The following is a 22526-nucleotide window of genomic DNA, read 5'->3' as shown; positions in this document are numbered from 1 at the left end:
ATCTCCAACCCCAAGCCAGAGAGAGGGAATAATGGGCTGTTTGGCGAAATAAATCTTTATAAAGCAATCTGCCGTCTAGGGAGGGACAGCGTTAAGGAAAGACAAATCAGATTCCCGCGACCATCTGAGAGGTAGGCTGTGTTAAATAAAAAATGTAAATACCACCATTAGATTCAAAGTGCTCCGAAACTGTGGGATTTAGTGGAGTTTAAGTAGTAGGGTATTTAAGTCTTTGTATTAAAAATATTCCGTTAAATCCAGGTGTTTTGATTTCTACCTTCCTCGCGCTTTAATCCATTTAATCTTTTGTGGCTTTATGTTTGCTTGTTTTAAAGAACCTTTATGTTTTCGACCATTCATCCATAGTAGAAATGTTTTGCAACCCTAGCCTGCTGGCTTGAACCGAAACATTTGCAGGATTTGGTGTGGATTTAAACAAAGAAACAGTCTCTCCGACTTAAACCTGCACTGCTTGAGAAAGAGCTGCGGAGCTGCCCTGGCCGCAGCGCAGACGGCCAAACCACGAAGCCTTTACAGCCCTGGAGTTGTTACCTGAGCCCATAGGAGCACTGGAGCTCGGAGCACCGGGGGGAGGGGCCGAGCTGAGAGGCCTGGGTTAGAGACCACCGCCCGCCGGCAGCCTGGTGCAGCTTTCTCGATAATGGCCCGCACCATTCCCCGCTGCCACTCCGGGCCCCGCGCGGCGGCCATGGTGCGGATTCTCCCTGCCCGGGCACGTGCGAAGAGGACTAAGCTTTGTGGGGAGAATTTACCAGGACCCCGCATTCCCGGGGACACAGAACTTGGACTTGCACGCGGCCACCTTGGGCCCGACGACGCCCTTCCCAAGCCAGGGTCGATGGGTGGTAGCCAAGATTGAAGATCCTTGGGTTTCTGCTTTGGGAACATCTTTGGTGGCTTTAATCAGGAGGTCAGAGAAAGAATGGCTTGTTAACTCAATGGAAATGAAAAGGAGAGCGGCGAGGAGCCGAGAAATGCACACCGCGCGGGAGGCCCGGGGCAGCCTCTCCCTCCCCGGTCATCCTCGCCCTCTCTTCCCGACTCTCCAAGCCGCAAGGTGGACTGATCCTGACCTCGACTGCCAAAGGAAAGCAGCGCCTAATCGACGGACTCCGGATCCTCGGGGAGCCCTCGCTTTGTTTCACAACTTCTAAAGAAAGGAAATTGTGAGAGGACAGATTCTGACTTTCTCAGGAAGGGAGAAACCCCTTCCCACCAGACCTCAGAAAAAGGGAATCGCCCTCCTCCCCAACGCTGTCGCGAAAATAATCTTGGGGGAACTCTTAGAGGATCTCCTTCGCCAACTTCCAGGGAGTTTCCATTGGTTTTATTTTTTTGAATAAAGGGGGTTGGAGGAGGGAGGGATATAGCTTTAGATGAGGCCCACTAAAAAACAGGCCCAGCAGGCGATGCTTTTCCTTCCGCCTTTTGGAAAGCTCAGATAGCTTAGTTGGAAACTGTGCTCGTCTCCCTCGCACACACCGATTCCAGTCCCAAGTAAGCAGAAGGGCCCTTTACCCGCCTCCGCGGACCAAGGTCACCAAACAATGGCATCCCATCCCACAACAGCCGTCAATCCTGCCCGCTCTAGAGGATCTTCCTCGCCAACTTCCAGGGAGTTTCCTTTGGTTTTATTTTTTTCGCCTGTCCTCGGTCCTGGGTGATAGACTCCAGCATGGATTTTAATTGCCTCAACCGATAGTCTTTCTCCCCAGCCTTCACTCAGAACCTGGACGGTGGCTCTGGCGACCAAGATCTTGAAAGAACAGGAATGGTGCGCCCACGGGGACCGCGCGGCTCAGTGGGCCGGCATAAGGCTCTACTAAGGAGCTGAAAGAAGCCCATCAGTGCGTTGGCACCTTTCCCCCACTGTCCCCTCCTCAAGCTCACGAGCTGCTCTATTCCAGCCCTACCGCCGGGGCTATTGAGGTCACAACGACCTCAGCATCCTCTTGGAGAAGGCGGCGCGGTAACCGCGCCTTCTTTCCCGCAGCCGGAGCCACACCTCAAATGATATGGCAATGGACGCGAATATACGACTCGCCACGGCAACCCTTCCTACCCAGCCAAGGTCTCTGTGATCTGCCCCCGCCAGGCCAGCGCTGTCAGCCGCGTTAGCACTCTGGACAGCGCACCCAGCCCGGGGGCCGCTGTCCTCTCCCCGCGCTCAGCAGGGGCTTGCCTGAGCGCCTCCCACGCACTTGCTCTGACTCCAGCTCGTGGGCATTGCCTGTCTCACCCTCCCTCTCTCGTTTTTTCCCTCCGCCGCCCCCTCATTCGTCCCTATTGGTCTCCTTCTTCAGAATCACTCAGGCGCTCCGCGCTTTCCCATCTTCTGTCTGCGGGGGCCCATCCGTCCCCTTCCCAATTTAACCTCCTGTTTTCAGAGCGTTGCCACGTCTCCAAGCCCTAACCCCACACATACACGCGCGCACGCAGACACGCACGCTTCCTGTCCCTATGTGACACCCATCTTCAACGGCGCGGTGCCCCCCTCTCGCCACACTCACACACGCACGCGCGCTCGGGCCGAGCGGAGGGCAGCTCGCCGACAGTTCGCACTCGGAGGAGACGCGCTCCAGTCTCGCAGCGCCGATGGCATCTCCGGGCTCCGGCTTTTGGTCCTTCGGGTCTGAAGATGGCTCCGGGGACCCCGAGAACCCCGGCACAGGTAGGAGAACCGGGCCCCGCAGTAGGCGAGCTTTGCTGGAGGACTGGGGTTTGCGGGGCTTGGGAAGAAGGAGATTTTCCCACCTGCAACCTGGAAACTTCCGACGCTTCGCTCTGCTCTCGGGGTAGTCTCTGCGGGCCCCTGGGACCAACTCCCCATAGGCCCTTGTCTCCTGGGAAGATGCCTGAAGAATCCTTGGCCCTTTCTGCAAAGTGTAGGAGAGCCCTCCAAACAAGCGGCATCTCCGCGATACCGAGTTCGAATTCCGTGGGTCTGGGGCACTGCCGCCATCTTGGTGTCTGGATCCTGGAGAGGCACGGAGTGGCAGTAGGGAGAGGGGAAACTGGCAAAGGGAGAGAATTCTTGGTTTGGAAGGAGAGGCCGGGAGGAAAAGGACAGTCCCAGTGTATGGGAAAACTCGCCCCAGCGAGGCAGGGAGGTGAGTTTGCCTGGAACGATTGGCACTGGGAGGCAAGAGCGAAGGGCTGCAGAGTGCGATTCTCCTTGGAAACCAAACAGCTTACCAAGGGCAGGTCCGCGCCGTCCGGCTCCCGCACCTGCCCATGGTGCCCAGCCCTGGGCGGCCGCTGCCGGACCCCGGCATTTTTTTTTTTGACGTTGTTAACCTAGAACGAAATTTCACTCGTCCGTCTGTTGTCTTTCTGCTTCGCTGTCCCCCGGTTTGACTTTCCTTGCAGCGAGAGCTTGGTGTCAGGTGGCCCAGAAGTTCACGGGCGGCATCGGAAACAAGCTTTGCGGTGAGTGCCAGTGCCCGGGGCACGAGTTGGACAAGGCCGGGCGCCTGGGGCCCGCGGGGATAAAGCCTCCTTCTCACCTGCGTATCCCCATCAACGGAATCGGGGGCTTTCGCCGGGAATGGGCTGGGGCGTGGGGGCCGGGCCTGGCGGGTGACTGACCGGCGCACCACTTGTACTTGCCCAGCCCTGCTCTATGGAGATGCCGAGAAGCCAGCAGAGAGCGGCAGGAGCGAGCCCCCGCGGGCCACCTCCCAGAAGGCCTGCGCCTGCAACCAGAAGCCCTGCAGCTGCCCCAAAGCCGACGTCAACTATGCGTTCCTACACGCAACAGGTAAGGGCGCTTCGCCGGCCCTGGGAGCCGCGGTCCTCTGGAGCCAGGGGTCGAGGTAGAGGGCGGAGGCGGCCTTACGAGCCTCTGTGACGGAAAGCGAGAAACGCTGGGCCTGCTCCCGAGGTCCCAGCCTGACCCCGGCCTCTGCGTGGAGCTGGGCGCCGGCGTTCCAAGGGGGCCTCAGGGCCGCGGTGCTCTTCCCCGCGTGCTCGGGTCTGCGCCGGACGGGGTGCGCGGGCGCCAGAGCTCTAGGCCGGCTTCTTGGTGTCGCATTTCCAGCTGTCTACAGGTCTTCAGATCGCAAGAGTTATTTTGTAGCTGCGATTTTATTCACGTGAGACCATTGCGCGGTTTTACTGTCTTGCGCTCATACACCCAATTACCCACATATGCGCGCGCGCGCGCACACACACACACGCACACACACACACACACACACACCACACACACACCACTTTGGAAACAGCGGGCCTTCCTAACAGGCGAGGGAGCCTAACATTGCATGGTCCACTTTGTTTGATTAACATTTCTGACGTGAGGTGTTTCCATAATCATTTGAGATGATTTACTGAGAAATAACGTGTAGGATAAACCCCTGTGAAATAGCACACTATTTTAAAATAGAAAGCAAACAATTGAATGAATTGAACATGAAATGCAAAAATTAATTTGGGGTGGGAGGATAAATCATAATTTCATTGCTTCATCTTTGAAAAATATTTTGTCTTTAAAGAAAATGCTGAGCGTTTCCAGACTTTTTTAAACAAAAACATCTCTCAGTTGAAAGAGAAGTTGCTGGATCAAGATCTTGCCTGATGTTTTCACGGTAATATTTAAATGTGGCATTTTGATTCCATTCTTTAGACCTACTGCCAGCGTGTGACGGAGAAAGGCCCACCTTGGCGTTTCTGCAAGATGTTATGAACATTTTGCTTCAGTATGTGGTGAAAAGTTTCGATAGATCGACCAAAGTGATTGACTTCCATTACCCTAATGAGCTTCTTCAAGAGTATAATTGGGAATTGGCTGACCAACCACAAAATTTGGAGGAAATTTTGACGCATTGCCAAACAACTCTAAAATATGCAATTAAAACAGGTATTGTCCAATCAGAAATAATAAAGCTCTTTTTTTCTTTTACACTTTTACTTTTTCTATAAAAATGTTTTGCTTTATGGAGTTACTAATATTTTCAGACTTAAAAAGTTATTTTCATTTAAGTAATAGTCATTAGAACGATTAAAATCAAAAGCACCCTTTATTATTAGTGTTAATGCTTCTGAAGTTGAAATTGTTAGAGACATTATCTACGTAAAAATTGTCAGATTTTACACTGCTTACATTTGCCACAGCGCTCAACCACTAATGCAGAAACAACCATTTGTCAGCAGAGGCCAGTAGAGGTGACCCAAAATGGAGAAAGGAAAGGAATATGGAAATGACATCTCAAAAGGCATAATAGAAACAAAGCCCAAATATCAGTATGGTGCTGGTAATTTCCTTGGCATAGAAATGATCTGAAATTGGGCAAGTCATCCTATGTAATCACTGAACCAGAGGGAAAATATTTTGGCATTGTCTCAAATGGCCAAGACCTCAGATTTGAACTCCAGGTTTTCTCATTTTTAAAGAAATGTACACAAAAGAAAACACAATACAAACTAGTTAAACAGTTCAGCCATGTTATTCAAGGATGTGTGTGTGTGCTCCAAAGCGAGTATGTACATAAGATAAAGAAAAAAGGGTAGAGGGGATTCAGATATCCCTAGGGGCAAATTTTCTTGAATGCATTTTGTATTTATTGCTTTTTCACAGTGTTTTTTCAAAGTGTAACTTTGATAGCTCCAGGTGTAACAATTATTTGGGTGCATTCTAAGTTTTCATTTTATCTACACAAAGTCAGCTATTCATGTCCCCAGGACATATTTCCTTTCTACATTATTTAGAATCATCCTGATACATGGTGGCACTATACTTCATTAAAGCAATAAACTTAAGTATGAATGAATCTGGGGGGTGGTTGTGGGGAGACTTTGTGGATTCTGAATTGATATGCAGCCTTAGATTTGCTAGCAAATAAAAATGTTATTATATGAATATTAATTACCATAGAAAGTTGATGTTTTTATATTGCAAAATTTTTGTTGATGAATTATCAGTATCATTCTGGCAACAGACATTTTAAGAATGTTTGCTCTGTGCCTTTTAGCTCTTTTTTTTTGGTTTTGTTTTTGCACATGTTTTCAACAGAGAGGAAAAGTATGCCTGGGCAGAACCAATTTCTTGTATTATTAGTATTCACATTTGTGGAACTATGGATTTAGAACTAGAATACGTAGGGAAGTGAATTTAACCCAGCAATCTTTATCAGACTCAGTCTGCGGAATATGATTTTTGAAGGCTTCTTATATATTATTCTCAATTATGTTCCTGGAGAATCCACATGATGTGGATTAAAGATGTTCTTCCTCCTAGCTTTTCAAGTTTCTGTAGTTGCAAACGTAAACAATGCTTTTAATTCTTTTTTGTTTGACCCATTCCCTTAACCTAATATTTAAATATATTAATAGTAAGTAGCTACTTTAAAAAAAAAACAATTTTTTTTGCTACAAACCAAAAGAACCTATAAAAATGTCTTCGATTTTCATCTTTAAAAGCAATTTAAAGAGTCAAGATAATGGGAATTCCTTGTCAATGAAAGTAATCTGTTTATCAATGTTCCATTTGGTGGCAGAAAAAAGATGGGTCAATTCAATACTTAGATTTTGCCATAATGCTTATGATCTGTTGGTCAAGTGTGGCTCCAATATATTTGGTTTTAAAGTTTAGAAAAAAAATGTGATATGTTGGATTTTTAAGCAAGGTATGTCAGTATTACTCATAATACATGCAGTCTTCTTGCCTCCCCTTGCCCATCCCACAGATAGCATTTCAAAGAACTAATAGCATCATGTTCCCTTTTGACTGGCAAGTTTATAGGTGTTTATGCTGTAATTTGTATTTGCCAACTAATACCATTTTAGGGTCTATAAAGTAGTTACTATCCCTGCATCCATTAGGCATTTTAAAGCTTTTTGGGAGGTAATTTTATGAAATGCATGTTACTATCTGCTTTCCTCTGAGTCCTTAACCTAATTTCCACTCGGGCTCCTAGCTTTGAGAGGAGTGAGGGACAGAGGGGAAATAACTTTAAAATGAAGTCTTCATGGACTGTTAGAATGACCTTTGTAAGAAATGTTGAAGCACAGACTGAAAGCTGCAGAGAATGATCGATTCTGGAATAAATAGCATTGGTGGGTATCATTAGATTTGGTGGTCGCAGGGGTTGAGGGTGGCAGGGTTCATGTTGTCTTGGGTCTTTTAACTGAACCATCAGACAAAAGAATTGAAGCGTAAATAAATGATGCCTTCTTGGGTGTGTGTGGCTAGTACACAGAGAGCAGTGTGGGCCAACTTTGGGCCCCTCCCCAGCTAACTGTGGACTTCAGGGTCAGAGCTGCCTGGGGCTGGTGGTTCACAGCTCTGGCACATCCCTCCTGGCTCATTTGCTAATCTATGGGGAGTGTTCCAGGGACAGGAGCCACTCTGCTCTCGCATTTCAACTGCCTGCCCCCCTGTCTGTTCCTGGTCACTGATTTCCCAGCGTGGGGCCAGGTGGGGGTCTTCAGAAGCAGTATCTGAATGCCCAGGCCGGCGGGACCCTGGCAGGTTCCAAGGAAGGTCTCTCACACCATTCTCTCAGAGAGCCCCGCCTGGATTTGCTGTCAGCCAGTAGGGGTCATGGGAAGAGAACAAAGATAATATTTCTGCAGAATACTTCAGAAATCAGGAGACTATATTCTCACCAATCAAGCTGTCTCCCTACATTTTTTCACAGCTTTATCAATGAATGAAAATTTTGAGGCTGGAGAGAGTCAGGTGAATTGGGAGACCGAGGTCAAAAAAATATAGTAGGGTGCCAAGCAACGGAAGCATCAAACCGGTTTCCCGAAGGCAGTCTTGGGGGTGGGAGGCACTGGCCTTTCTGGGGCACAACACACCCTTGGAATCCCTCTCAACTGCATGCAGGTTTTCATGCCCAAGTTTTCATAGAGGTAAATAGTATGTGATAACAGGCGCCAGATTCATCCAGAAAATGCATGTAAATTGGGAAAGTAGATTAATGGATAGATTTGTGAATCCTTATTAATTTCCTCTCTTTAAAGAAATGGCTTAAGGAAAGAGAAATAAAGGGGCATCGGGAGAAAGAAAGAGGCTGTGATTTCAGCTGTGAGCTCTATTGCCATGGGGAGTCAATGAGGCAGAGAGGAGGGAGGGGCTGTTCCAGAGGCGGCAGTGAGGGCAGCAGCAAAGAAGCTTTCTCCCGCGGAGGCATAAACTGACAGGGTCAGCATCGGAGGGCTGGGGGAAAAACAAAAGATGGAAGGGCATGTGCAAGGCCACAGGATATAAAACAATGCTGGAGAAAAAACGAGAGCTGCAGAAATCCCAGTCTCTTTAAATTGTGTCCTTTCCCAGCTCCTGTCTTTGCTCAGTGTCTAATTGTCTAGCCACATGCCAGAGGCTGATAAGAAAGCACTCCAGTCCTGGAGATAAGCTATGTGTTGACTCTTTGTCCCTGCTTTCCCAATTGCCTTCTTTTATCTTGTTTTGCCCATGCTGGCGTGAGAGACTATCACATCTCCAGGCTTCAGACAGGTATCCAGTAAGTGGCAAATACCTTTTTATCAGATGCTATTTCCATAAATGTTAATCTTCCAAAATTTTTGATGCTAAGCAAACCACAGATTTAGAGATAGGCTTTTACGGGGCAAGACAAGGAAACAGAATTCTAATGATATATTTATAATCACATTTTAAATAATAGCCTCAGGAGTGTTTGGATGTCAACCCCTTTAAAGAATTTTAGAGAAGTCCAGAAGTTAATTAGATAAGCCTTGCTAATGGACTGATCAGTCTATTGAATATGTCTTCATGTATCTTGCTGACAAGATGGTGATGTTGCCTGTATTCAGCTTTATTTTAAATCGCAACTACAAAGGAGTTCTGTTGTTTATATCAAGTATTTGGACAGAAAGGAATTGATGAGAGTTGTGTTTGTCCATGCCATTTTTAGACAATCATCACCTTTTGAATCCAGGGCAAATCACTCAACAGTGTCCTATTTTCTCACTTTTGGCTTGTCTTTTGTAATCATCAGCCATTTGTCACTGGTATTGTTATAAATGCTGGCATACCTGGTGGATGTCATGGTATGACTGATTCCCAGAACAACTTCAACAGAAAAAGGATTTTAGCAGCATGAGTGTAAACAAGAATAGCCTGTGTGAATAGCTTTGGATTGCACTAGCATGTTAGTTTGCAAATTTGTTGAAAGAATGCTAGGAAATAAATTAACGTCCACATTGCAAACCACATTTTGTTATTTTTGGTAGGGTACATTTAAAGGAAGATTTTTGGAGTGTGTTTTAAGAAATAAAAAACCAAATAGTCTCTTTTGTTAGAGGAAATGCTCCCAGGGTGGGAGGTTGGGGGTGTCTGTATGTATACTGGGTTTTTGAATATGGATTTCCTATTACTGAAGGATCTTTCAAGGTTCTTTAACTAAAGAAATCATGTGTTTGAGAGACATTCATTTTCCCTGGATGTGGTCCTGATTCTGGTATTCTCTTTCATTCAGGACATCCCAGGTATTTCAATCAACTTTCCACTGGACTGGATATGGTTGGATTAGCAGCAGACTGGCTGACATCGACAGCAAACACCAACATGTATGGAGCTAAATGTGTTTTTGTGTAATCCAGGATAATTATTAGAGACATTCCATAGTCTTTATTCTATCTGTCATGTGAAAATATCTTTTTATAGTAGCCCCTAAATCGTGATACGAAGTTCATAAGTATGTGAGTATTCATGCTAGCTTACAAGAAAATAATCCTGTTACATCTTTCTTGAAATCAAAGCTATACGACATTTTTTAAACAGAAAGGCACTTTTTTTTGGCATTTTGGATTCATAATTTTATAATGTAGAAGAGAAATGGGACCAGATGTTGGCTTTTAAATATGTTATTCTGCACTGTTGTTTATTTATTCAATATGATAAATGACGGTTGGGCATTAAGCCAATAATTGAGGCTCTTGACTTGATGAATGAGAAAATGAGCAAACCTTTTAGAAGACATAATTTTCTCTCTGCTCAATGCTATAATTGTGACATTTGTGAATGCAGGGTTTAGAAAAGGAAACAGTTCTGTAGATATTGCAATGGTGAATTCTGTCTTTGTGTTACATACATAAAGTATGGTCATTATTACATTTTAGGTTCACCTATGAAATCGCTCCAGTATTTGTGCTTTTGGAATATGTCACGCTAAAGAAAATGAGAGAAATCATTGGCTGGCCAGGTGGCTCTGGCGATGGGATATTTTCTCCTGGTATTTGATATTTCTACTTTTCTTTGTGTTTTTTTTCTTCTGGTATGCAATGCCTCATTATGAAAACAGGAATGATTAAATATCTAGTCTGTATTTCTGCTTAGATTAAATAGGCTGTATGTTGATTTAAAAAATGAGTGTGACAAAGTCCATGTGACCATTGGCCATGCCTCCAAGCCAACTATCTCAGGCTTGAACATTAGTTATTTGTGTCCAAAAGAGCATAAAGAGAGATGGTATTTACCTAGTACCTCTGCTATGATCCTACACTGAAGCTGTGTGGATCATGTGGAACAAAGGCATGAAGACTCCTAGTAAGGGAATTCACTCTCTGATACTCTTCCCAGAACTACTGCAAGGACCAGGATAGCCTCATTTAATAAAGCATTTCTGTTTTGGGGTGCATAGTGAGGCAAAGCTACTTAATAGAGCCAATATGCCCTATCCCTTTCAAGTAACAAGTAGAAGCTGATTTACACTAATATCAAGGAGGGCACAGTGCCTCAGGTGACAATTTCTTAAAACTAAAAGGGATGATGAAGATATCTTGAGAGATTATTCATTCCTTCTCTTCTTCATCATGCCATTCAACCTCTTCCATCTGCCTTTTACCATCAGCCACCAATTCTAAGCTCCATTGTTTTACCTTTTCCAGCCAAGAGACTCATCCTGAAACAAAAAGTCCTGCCGTTGGTTCTGGATCTGTGTGAACCTTGGTTTGATGCAGAGCAGAAGGAGAAGTTAGGAAGCAGTGGGCAGAGTCACTGAGCCATGGAAAAGACGCCTGCTGTGCAGACCTGCACCCAGTCAGTGGCTGGAGGGGCAGGGGGCTGCAGAAGTGGTGGGCGCTCCCCTGGGGCTCAGTACGCTGAGACTGATTCGTCGGGGAGGCCAGAGCCATCCCTGCCATGTGTCAGGCTGGCAAAGGCCATGTTGAGATCTCTCTTCATCAAATTTACAAAGAAAAGCAGATGATGAGGAAGAAAAAAAGTAAAGAACAGGAGGAAAAAAGAAATTATAATGAGCAATAATGGCCTCAAGGCCAGGTCTTTAAATTAAGCAGCTTGAACTACAAGCTCAGATCTGCTCTTTTATGTTGTGTTTTTAAAGATAGAGTGGAATTTTTCAATTGTTGAAGGAAGATGTGTTAGTTAAATGGAAGGGAAAATTAGCCTTTTTTAGAAGTCATTGAAGACCAGCTGTGGTGAAGTTTAATCTAGCCTTTATTTTGTAGGAAACTTAGAACTTAGTTTCCTTTGGAAACCATACTCTGTTGAGGGAACTTTGTCATCATTGTCTAGAACTGATGCTCTTCAGGTGTTTTTCATGAGGAATTAGGTAGGGCTCAGAGATCAACAGCATTTCCACCTTTATTCTCTTATGAAATCAGTCATGTGACTGAGCTGCCCCTAGGGAACCAGAAGCATCCTGGGCTCTCTTTTAAAAAGTGGGCAGAGAAGAGCTCTTCTTAAGTTTGAACAGTTTGTACTTAAGTTTGATCATGGGGCTCCTTCCTTAGATCCTAAAGACCTGCATTCTGTGCCCACCCTACCCCCAGGATGGAAGCCATCGATGTCATGCTGCAATGTAATGTAGGCATTGCAAAGTGGGGAGGTGACAGAAGGAAAGACCGCTGGCAACCATTTCTGCTCTGCTTTCTACAAGACATTACAAAGGAGAGACAGATTACAGCATTCTTACTTGTCAATGGATGCCTTGCTAGGTAGTGTCCAGCCTCATTTCTGAAGGAAACAGTCTTATTTTGTAAGGGTTTGGGATAAGGGAGACCACACATCTTATGTACCTGAGATCTGAAAGTCCCATTGCCAGGGATTAAATATGAAGAGTCAGGTCTGTGATTTGAATATATAGCTCAGCTCAGTTTGCCTTAACTTTGCCATCTACAGCCTCCAAAGGCTTCATGCTTTGTGGAGACCCTTTGGGACTTCCAGAAGAAATCTGTCATTGTAATGACGCCGTCTACACACAGAGAGCTAGAGCACTCCTCACTGTTCAGCAAGTCATGGGGGGCTTGTGTTTACATCCTTTTTCTGGAAGATTCATAGTCAGTAAGAGCATGTCATGCATCTGTCCTCCTACCTGGGTTGTTCAGGGAAGTCTGCTCTGTCCGGAGGCCCAGAAGCCTCTCAGGGCTACTGAACCTTTAGATGGAAAATGACTGAACTGCAGAATGAAGAGTGGGAAAGCAGAGCTGGAAGCCTCTTGGATCATTACGCTGTGCAATGGACTTTCTTTTTGTACATCTTCCCTTTTCCGTCTGCCCTCCTTTCTCCTCAGCTTCTCTGAGAGGATACCTAGGGCAGTGCTTCTCAACTGGGAACAGTTTTGCCCCCTGGGGCATGTTTGGCAACATCTGGAGACATTGATAATTTCTGGTTGTCACAACTTGGGTGAAGGGACACTGTGCTATTAGCACCAGGTGGGTGGAGGCCAGAGGTGCTGCTAAACACCATACAGTACACAGCACAGCCCCCACTGCAAGGAATTACACAGCCCAATATATCATCATGTGTCAGTGTTGAGAAACCATGAGCTGGAGAAGTTCCCTTAAAAGCTGGTCCCTTGCCTAACAGCACCCTATACACTGGGCCCAGGCATGACCTGGATTCTGCTTGCCCTCCGTCTCTGGGGTCCAGAAGAGGTAGGAATTGCCCTCATTCTGACTGGTGATGGAGCCAAGATTTGGGTGATGCCTGCTCTGTGCCAGGCTTCCTGCTTGTATCAGAGCCCAGCTCTCACAAGGCAAAGGTTGTGGCCTTGTGTGGGCCATTCAGCTTGGTACGGAGGCCCTTTCTGAGTTCCCACCTGAAGGGAAGGGAACTCAAAGCACCCACATGATGGCATGGCCTGGCTGTGCCCCCCTTTGGGTGAAAGGAGGAGATAATACCTTCATTCTGCCTCATGGTCTCACAACTTCCATGCCAGCATGTTCATTTGCATGCACAAAAATCTTTTTCCTGTATAATAAAACCCGTAAACTTTCCAACAATCTTGGGGAAAAGCTCACTTTTTATTTGCTTATCAAATGAGACCATTTTATATGGATACAAATCTTATGGTGTGACATCCTTGACAATTTTAGGATAACACAAGAAAAGCAATTCAATATGGTCTTAAAATTCCCTTAGTTGTCTGTTTTCCTATAATTATAAAATAAGATTTGGTTAAATATCACAATTATTTCAATGTCTTTGAGAGGGAAGACCTGTTTTGGGATTAACAAACATGATTATCATGAGATGAGCTTAGATGTTTATCCTCATTCTTTAAGAATTGTCGATTAACAGTCCACATCATTAAGAGCAACCTATTTGCCTCAGTCCAAGTGCACATCATTGTGTGAGCTGAAATGAACAGAAGTAAGTGTTCTCCATCAGGATGTAAGCAGGATTTTCACGGGCCTGAGGTAGAATGGCCACACTTGCAATCTGGAAGGGAAGGCAGCTATTTTGCAGTTCTTACAAGCATGTTCAAAGGGTTCACAGGAAGAGCAGAGTCAAATGCAGCTCCCCTTAGTGACAGAGAAGGGGTGTGGAGGGAGAGCGTCTGTCCTGTGGCTGGCCCGGTGCTCCTTCTTTGGACTGTCTGAGCCAGCACCTGAGTCTGAGGATTCAGTTCAAAGGATAACCAATAAGACGGTCTCCTGAATCCAAGGAGGACTGTAGATCAGTGGAAATGAGGGTTGTTGCATGTGAATCGGTGTTCACGGTGACCAGGAAAGGTAACTGCATTGCTGTGCTTTTAGGTGGTGCCATATCTAACATGTATGCCATGCTGATTGCACGCTTTAAGATGTTCCCAGAAGTCAAGGAGAAAGGAATGGCTGCGGTTCCCAGGCTCATTGCCTTCACATCTGAGCATGTATGTATTTCTGTTCTTTCCAAGTTTAAGATTATATTCCATAAAACCTGAGTTGAAGGAATCATCTTTGGAGATGCTTTGTCCACAGAAGGTCTTTTTCCAGAAGGTACTACTTGGGGGAGAATCTGTGGCAAGAATGGCTGAGTAATACAAGGGTGTTAACTCCTTACTCTTTGAAATTCAGGAAAACCCTCAGAGAGAAAGCAGAATCGTTTTACTGTAGTTCCTGCATTTCATTTTTCTATAATAATGTTGCATGTTGGGGGAAGAGATGGAGGACAGGGCAGCATACCTGTGAGCTTCTTTGGACAATTGGTGCTGTTTGAATATGCTGATCAGATATCCTCTCCTCATCTTATCTTGAACCACTGAATGTTAACCTTTGGTGGACTTAACCAGAGACTTCATCCTGTAGAGAAATGCTCTAGTGGTCTATCATATCTGACCTCTGGGCCGGATCTGTCCCAGCAAAGCACGGGCTCCTGCTTTCTGCCAGGCTGCTCTGAAGGCAGGTTGCCAAGAACTTGGGTCTTCTTCGTGGAACATCATGGCACAGTACTTCATATCCCTGCCGTGACCTTCAAAAAGCTAATGCCATTCTCTTCACTACCACCAAGGCACTGAAAAAACTGGTTCACCCTGTTCACATAAATTGAGCTGAACAGCTTTAGCCTGCTAGGCCACCAGCTTGTGTCATGTGCTTGCGTGAAGCAGCACACAAACTCAAAGCCATACTACAGCCATTTGAGAGACATCTTGGTTCCAAACTCTCTTGTCACACAAGCCCTGCCACAAACCAGAGACTTATTGACAGGCGTTAGTAAGCATTGCCCACCATGTGATTCCTAAGAGTGTTCCACCATGGACTCTGCCTCAAAGTAGCCTGGAGTTTGGGAAACAATTGCTCAAAAAGATCAAGAAGCCCTGGGGTGGTGGGGGAAGTAGGATATGGGGAGGCAAGAGAAGGGTCTGTAAGGAAAGTAGGGGCTCCTGTAAAGCAGGGAGTCATAGTGGACCTCTGATCTACCATGGAACTTTTTTTGTTATAGGCCGTGTGTCTGTGCGTGTATGTGTGTATGTATATGTATGTGAGTGAGTTCATAATGAGAAAACACAGGGCTAGAACAGATCAGAAACCTTTGAATACAATTCACAACCATAGCAGTAGCCATGGAATCAAAAGGAACTAACTATTTATGTTTACAGATTATATTTAGCATCTTGTTTTTATTGTCCTGGTTTAGCACTTTATTTATTTATTTTGTTAATGACCTTCTTCAACTTCTAGGGGTCAAATTTAGTAGAGAAGCCCACAGCCTGAATTTACCTAGTGTTTCACTTTCCTATGGCTGCTGGAACGAATTACCACAAAGTTAATGGCTTAAAACAACATGAATTCATTATCTTATAGTTCTGGAGGCCGGTAATCCAGGTGGGTCCGGCAAGGCTGCACTCCTTCCGGAGCTGCTCTAGGGGAGAATCTGTTTCCTTGTCTTTTCAAGCTTCTGGAGGCCACCTGCCTTCTTTGGTTCATGGCCACTTCTTCCATCTTCAAATCTCTCTCTCTCTGACCTCTGCTTCTGCCACATCTCCTTCTCTGGCTCTCTCTCTCCCATCTCCTGCTTTCCCTTATAAGGACCCTTGTGATTGCACTGGGTTCACCCAGATAACCCAGGATAATCTACCATTTCAAGACCCTGAATTTCACCAAATCTGGTCAACCAGCAAGCTGCCCTGTGCTCCCTGGCTCCTGCATGAATATCTTGGGCTCAAGCTTCACGTAAATTAACTTAACCTTGTCCAGAAAGCCCAGGCCAGGTGGTCTAAGAATAATTTTACCATGCCTTCTTTTCTTGATATTGCAGTCTTTTTTGCCATGTAAGGTAACATATTCTCAGATTTCAGGATTTAGGATCATCTCTGAGAGGAGAAGGCATTATTCAGCCTATTAAGCCTAGTACCCCACCATGAGATAACTTTCATTTCTCAACTTATCCAAGGGTAGAGAAACATGATATAATTTTTGTCCAATTATTATTTCCCTGAAGTGGATTTTTGCATAGTTAAATGTTACTATATTCTCAGTCTCAAATAGCCCAAATGATCTCATATTGGGCATCTTTTTCTTTTGGCTTCCATGTTGTTTGCACAACCTGAAATAAGGTTGGTCAAACAGCAAGCTGCCCTGTGCTCTCTGGTTTCTGCCTGAATTTCTTAGGTTCACACTTCAGATAAATTGATTTAACCTTGCCCAGAAAGCCCAGGTTATGTGGTCTGAGAATGATTTTGCTGTACTTTTATTGATATTGCAAACTTGGAGTCTACTTCTTCATTTCAAAGGGAAAGAAAGGTGATTTGGCTACACAACAACCATTTGATTCTCCCTGCTCCTTCTTGTATCTCTATCCATGTACATAATCATGAAAGAACATTTGAATTATGAACCTTTCTTAAAATACCAATTAATTCTAACTACAGGCTTCTTTTTGATAGATAAACTATTTTTCTAATGTTTAATCCCTATATTTGATAACTATTTGACCATTGCCAAAACACTTCCAATATCCAAAACTCATTTGATTTTCAGATTCTCACAACAATCGTGTAAGACATGCAGAACAGAGATGGCAATCAGCATTGTAAAAGCAAAGAGGCTGCAGTTAGCTACGTATGAAAAATAGTTCATCATCAAAAATAAGCCTGTAGTTAGAACTAACTGGTATTTTAAGAAAGGTTCATAATTCAAATGTTCTTTCACAATTATGTACATGGATAGAGATACAAGATGGAGCAGGGAGAATCAAATGGTTGTTGTGTAGCCAAATCACCTGTTAGGGTTCGAGACTCCAGGGCTTCTCCAGAGAACAAACCACCCAGGCACGGAGATGTAAATCCAAGCAAAGTCTTTATTCAGCCAGCTAGCTGGGGCCGACAGCACCTCCCCTGACACGCAGGTCGAGTCCGAGCTGTCAACCCCCAAGCAACTTTAGGTATAGATTATATAGGATTTTCACAGCATTTGCACCAAAGCCCACACATTACCACAACCAATGAATTTAAAACACATCCCATACTTTAACCAATATAGTTGAAACGGGGACCCGCCGCTTGCCTGACCTTTGCACAAGCATTCCTTAACGTCTTATCATGAGTTTCGTCCCCCTTAGGGTTGCCCACTCCTAGTTATCTGGCTTAGGGCAGGGGCCAGGGATGTTAGCCTCGAGTATTTTCTATGGAAACTGGGTGGCTCTCACTCTAGGGTGTTTCCTGCATTCCTTTACATTCCCCCCTTTTCTTGACTAAACTGAGGTATCTTCCACAGCGGCATCTAGGGCTTGATACCTTTGACGAAGGACTAAAAGTTGGACAGTGTCAATCCTTTCCCGCACAAACCTAACAAGCCTGTTAATTATGCATGGGCCAATCGTAAGCAGCAACAGCAGGATGACCAGTGGCCCTGTAATGGCTGAGAGGAGGGTAGCGAACCAAGGTTTGTATTTGAACCAAGACTCAAACCATCCTTCACTACATTCATTTTCTCTATGTCTCTTCTCTAGATATTTCTTCAGTTTGGCCAGGGAGTCTCTTATTGCACCTGTTTTGTCTACATAGAAACAACATTCTTCTTTTAAGGCTGTGCACAGCCCACCTTCTCTGAAGAACAGGAGGTCCAGGCCTCTTCGGTTCTGTAGAACCACTTCCGACAAGGAAGTGAGGGATTGCTCCAGGTCCGACATTGTCTGTTGGAGTTGTTCTAGGTCCCTATCAATTGCCAGCCTCAGGGCTGTGAGCCCCTGTTCCCGAGTAACAAGGGCTGCGACCCCAGTGCCTGCCCCTGCTATCCCTAGGGAGAAGAGGGCCCCAATTGTCAGGGCAGTAACAGGCTCCCTCTTTCTCTGGTGGGGGCTCGGCACTTCTTCCCAAAAAGAAAGGAGGGATTCATGAGAACGATATATTAGGCGAGGTAGAATGGCCACTAGCACACAAAACTCACTGCTAGCATTGAACACAAGGGTGGATAGGGCCGGGGTGAGGCCTATCTTTGAACAGAGCCACCAACCCGAGGAGGGTGTAATCCACTTTCCCGGCTCCCACGTGGTGTTATTATAGGAGGAGCATAACTGACTCTGGGCCGTAGGGACTGTGCCCACACATGTACCAGCGATTGAGACCTGAGCGATCGTAAGTCCCCTCGGTCCCCTGTCCCAAGGAGTGGGATAGGAGTCGTTGATAGTGTAGGAGCCATTTATCCCGACTGCCTCATAGAAGGGGGGTGAACCTGGGTAGCATAACCAACAGGGATCAGTGAAGGAGGGAGTGGTGTGGTTCAGAGTTTCTGCTACTGCCTGCACCATCTCCCACAAGGGGTTATCTAACCCGGACGGACCCAAACCCAGTCTTCCTGCGGGTTCTGGAATCAGTTTCACAGATGTGGTTCCTCGAAAGTCCATATTAAGGCGCTTATCAGCAGGATCCCCTTCATCTTCGGCTTAGGTGTAGTTTTAGAGGATTCGCAGGATGCTGATGCACCTTCCACTCTTCCTCGCGGGCTCCTGGATCCTTATGAGGCAGGACCTTCCGAACATGGGTGTGATGCACCCAGGGAGCGATACCATCTACCTTGAGGGCAGTGGGGGTGGTAAACAATGCAACGTAAGGTCCCTTCCACCTGGGCTCGAGTGTCCTCACTCGGTGTCTCTTGACTCACACCATGTCCGCTGGGACTATGCCATGTTCCGGGCTCGGAATCTTCCCGCCCTCATAATATGCTCTAATCAGGGGCCAGATTTCCTGTTGCACTTTAGCGAGAGCTTGCAACACATTCAGGTAGTCAGGGGCCGGGTCCCCTGCCCCGGAAAGCTGTACTCGCCGAGTTATGGGTGGAGGAGCCCCATACATTATCTCAAATGGAGTTAAACCATGTACATAGGGGGAGTTTCGAGCACGGAAGATGGCTAAGGGAAGGAGGGTCACCCAGTCCCCGCCAGTCTCTAATACTAATTTAGAAAGGGTCTCCTTCAAGGTCCGATTCATTCTCTCTACCTGCCCAGAGCTTTGTGGGTTATAAGCACAATGTAACTTCCAATCTACCCCCAAAGCCTGGGCCAGTCCCTGCAGGATCTTGCTAACGAAAGCCGGGCCGTTATCTGAACCTATGGCTTCAGGGACCCCATATTGGAGGATAATTTCTTCAATTAATCTTTTTGCTACTACCTGGCTTGTCTCATGCTTGGTTGGAAAAGCCTCCACCCACCCTGAGAAGGTATCTACCATAACTAGCAAATACTTGTACCCATACTTCCCTGGTTTTACTTTGGTGAAGTCTATTTCCCAGCTCCTCCCGGGAGCCCTCCCCCTTTCCCGAGTACCTGTCAGGTGGGGCCCTCTTGGGGCTGGTCTCAGCCTTGCACAGCTGCTGCATTCTCTCGTGATCTGACGAGCTGCCTCATTCTGGTGGGGAAACACCAACTGCGCAGACTGGAAAAGGCTGAGCAGTTTTTTCCAGCCTAGATGGGTGGACTTATGCAGATTAGCAAGCATGTACTGTCCTAATGCTTCTGGCAGGATCAATCTACCTTCTTGGTCCCTACTCCAATTTCTCTCCTCAAACACTCTACCCGAGACTTGTTTCCTAATCCACTCAAGATCCTGAGGGGAATACTCAGGTTTGGGTGGCAAGGCGGGCAGTTCAGGTATGGGTACCTCGAGGGCTGCAAGTACAAGGGAGTCCGAGAGGGCCGCCCTCCTAGCTTCCACATCAGCATGTTTGTTGCCGATGGCCTCAGGCGTCTTCTTTGATTGGTGGCCCGGTACATGTATAACTGCTACTGTCTTCGGTTTTTCGATAGCAGCCAGTAATCTTTGGACTTCTTGTAGATTCCTCAGCTCCTTTCCTTCTGCGGAGTATAATCCTCTTTCCCGGTAAATGGCACCATGGACATGGACAGTGCCAAAGACATATCTGCTATCTGTGTAGATGTTGGCCTGCTTGCCTTCTGCTCTCTCCAGGGCCTCAGCAAGAGCAATAAATTCCGCCTTCTGTGCTGAGGTGCCAGGGGGCAGGGCTGTGCTCCAGACTACTTCCCCCTTGTGGGTCACCACCGCTGCCCCTGCTCTCCTGACTCCCTCCTGCACAAAGCTGCTCCCATCTGTGTACCAATTTAGCTCACAGTTTGGTAATGGTGTGTCCTTCAAGTCTGCTCGCATCTGGATAATTCCGGAGAGGATGTCTCTACAGTCATGGATGGGGGTCGACAGATCTGGGTCCGGCAGAAGGGTGGCAGGATTTAAGGTCACAGGGTGGGAGAAAGCAATTCGTGGAGATTCTAGTAGGAGCCCTTGGTAGTGGGTGAGTCTTGTATTCGTCATCCATTTTCCTGGAGGATGTCTGAGGATCCCCTCCACAGTATGTGGGGCTGTTACTCTCAAGTTCTGGCCAAAAGTGAGCTTGTCTGCCTCTTTTACCAGTAGAGCAATGGCTGCTAGGATACGCAGACAAGGTGGCCATCCGGAGGCCACGGGGTCTAGTCGCTTGGACAAATAGGCCACAGGTCTTTTCCATGGGCCTAGCTGCTGAGCCAAGACTCCTTTAGCCACTCCTTTCTTTTCATCTACAAACAGGATGAAGGGTTTTTCTGGGTCTGGCAAAGATAAGGCGGTGGCCCGGAGGAGAGCTTCTTTTAGTCTGTCAAAAGCCTCTTGTTGTTCTTGAGTCCATTGCCAGCCCTGCCCTTCTTTGGTCGCCTCATATAGCGGTCGGGCTATTTCTGCGTACCCTGGAATCCAGAGCCTGCAGAACCCGGCTGAGCCAAGAAATTCCCTCACTCCCCGGGGTGAGAAAGGGACGGGGATAGTCAGAATAGTTCGTTTCATGGCCGGCGTTAGCCACCTGGCTCAGTTAGATATTTTGTACCCCAGGTAGATCAATGACCTTTGACAGATGCGGGCTTTCTTGGCGCTGGCTCGATATCCCAGTTCGCCCAGTTCAGCCAACAAGTTCCCTGTGGCTTCTTCGCACTCCTCACAGGTTTCTGTGGCCAGCAACAAGTCATCCACATACTGCAGCAATGTCACGCGGGGGTGGCTCCTGCGAAAGGGCTCCAGGTCCTGGCTTAGGGCTTCGTTGAATAAAGTGGGAGAGTTTTTGAAACCCTGGGGCAGTCTAGTCCAGGTAAGCTGCCCGTTTCTTCCTCCCCCTGGTTCCTGCCACTCAAAGGCAAACAAAGGCTGACTAACTTCAGAAAGGGGGATACTGAAGAAGGCATCTTTCAGGTCCAGAGTAGTATACCACACATGTGAGGGTGGCAGGTGGCTGAGCAAGGTGTAAGGGTTGGGCACTGTGGGGTGGATGTCCTCGATCCTTTCATTAACCTTTCGCAAGTCTTGCACCGGTCGGTATTCTCTGCCACCAGGCTTCCTTACTGGAAGCAGGGGCATATTCCATGCAGATTGGCAGGATTTAAGGACTCCAGCCTCTAACAGTCTGTGGATATGGGGTGCTATCCCTTTCCTAGCCTCTTCCGGTATTGGATACTGCCGGACTCGGATGGGCAGGGCCGCGGCTTTGAGCTGAACAACTGGGGGCAGATGTTTGGCGAGACCAATTCCTCCGGTTTCGGCCCATGCAGAAGGGAACTTCTGCAACCAAGAGTCTATTTCTCCCTGGCCCCCCTTTTCTTGATCTGCCTGAAACAGGTGATGCTCGTCGGCTAGGGATAGGGTTAGCACATGCACCGGTTGTAGGGACTGCCCTTCTTTGTCCATGATCTTTATCCCTTCGGGTTCAAAATGAATGTGCGCCCCGACCTTGGTCAATAAGTCTCTGCCCAGTAATGGTGCGGGGCTTTCGGGTACAACCAGGAATGAGTGAGAGACCTGATGTCTTCCTAGGTCCACTTTTCTATTAGTAGTCCAGGCACATTTCTTGGACCCTGTTACTCCCTGGACTACACTGGTGCGTCCTGGGTTTAGGGGACCATGGGCTTGGTTGAGAACTGAATACTGTGTCCCCGTATCTACCATGAGCCCAATAGGAGTCCCCTCCACACACACGGTTACCCAGGACTCGGGGAGGGGTGCCAAGTCCCGTCCCCGTCAATTCTCCTCTCCTAGGTGTAGGGTCTTAACGGGGTTCCCTCCTCCTTGTTCCTTCCTTTTGGGGCACTCTCTTTTCCAGTGCCCATATCCCTTACACAGGGTGCACTGATCTCGTCCTAGCCGGGATGGGCGGGGTCCCTTTCTTCGAGGAGATCTAGGGCTCCCCTTTACTCCAGCTAAGAATATCCTAGCCATCTCCTCTCTCTGCTTCTTGTTCTCCCTCTTCTGAAATTCTCTGTCTTCCTTCCTATTTCTCTCCTGCACTTCCCATTTCTCTTTCTTCAGCCTTTCTTCCCTATCTTCTGGAGTCTCTCTAGCATTGAAGACTTT

At 46.8% G+C, this 22526-nt stretch overlaps 1 protein-coding gene across 1 annotated transcript in view; it reads left to right on the top strand.

Annotated features, from left to right (window-relative positions):
• Nucleotides 1–1845: 1845 nt before the first annotated feature.
• Nucleotides 1846–22526, top strand: part of GAD2 (glutamate decarboxylase 2) — a 68995-nt gene continuing 48314 nt past the window's right edge. Inside the window, exons 1-7 of the mRNA XM_057498239.1 lie at nucleotides 1846–2692; nucleotides 3391–3450; nucleotides 3635–3781; nucleotides 4646–4879; nucleotides 9462–9552; nucleotides 10105–10217; nucleotides 13984–14099. Coding sequence (XP_057354222.1) covers nucleotides 2617–2692; nucleotides 3391–3450; nucleotides 3635–3781; nucleotides 4646–4879; nucleotides 9462–9552; nucleotides 10105–10217; nucleotides 13984–14099 — 837 coding nt within the window. The 5' untranslated portion in view covers nucleotides 1846–2616. The remainder of the gene's footprint in view (nucleotides 2693–3390; nucleotides 3451–3634; nucleotides 3782–4645; nucleotides 4880–9461; nucleotides 9553–10104; nucleotides 10218–13983; nucleotides 14100–22526) is intronic.

The sequence above is a fragment of the Manis pentadactyla genome, chromosome 3 (genome assembly GCF_030020395.1).
Source record: "Manis pentadactyla isolate mManPen7 chromosome 3, mManPen7.hap1, whole genome shotgun sequence".
Taxonomy (NCBI): domain Eukaryota; kingdom Metazoa; phylum Chordata; class Mammalia; order Pholidota; family Manidae; genus Manis; species Manis pentadactyla.
Note: the sequence above shows the minus strand (reverse complement) of the source record. Positions and strands in the feature narration are given on the sequence as shown.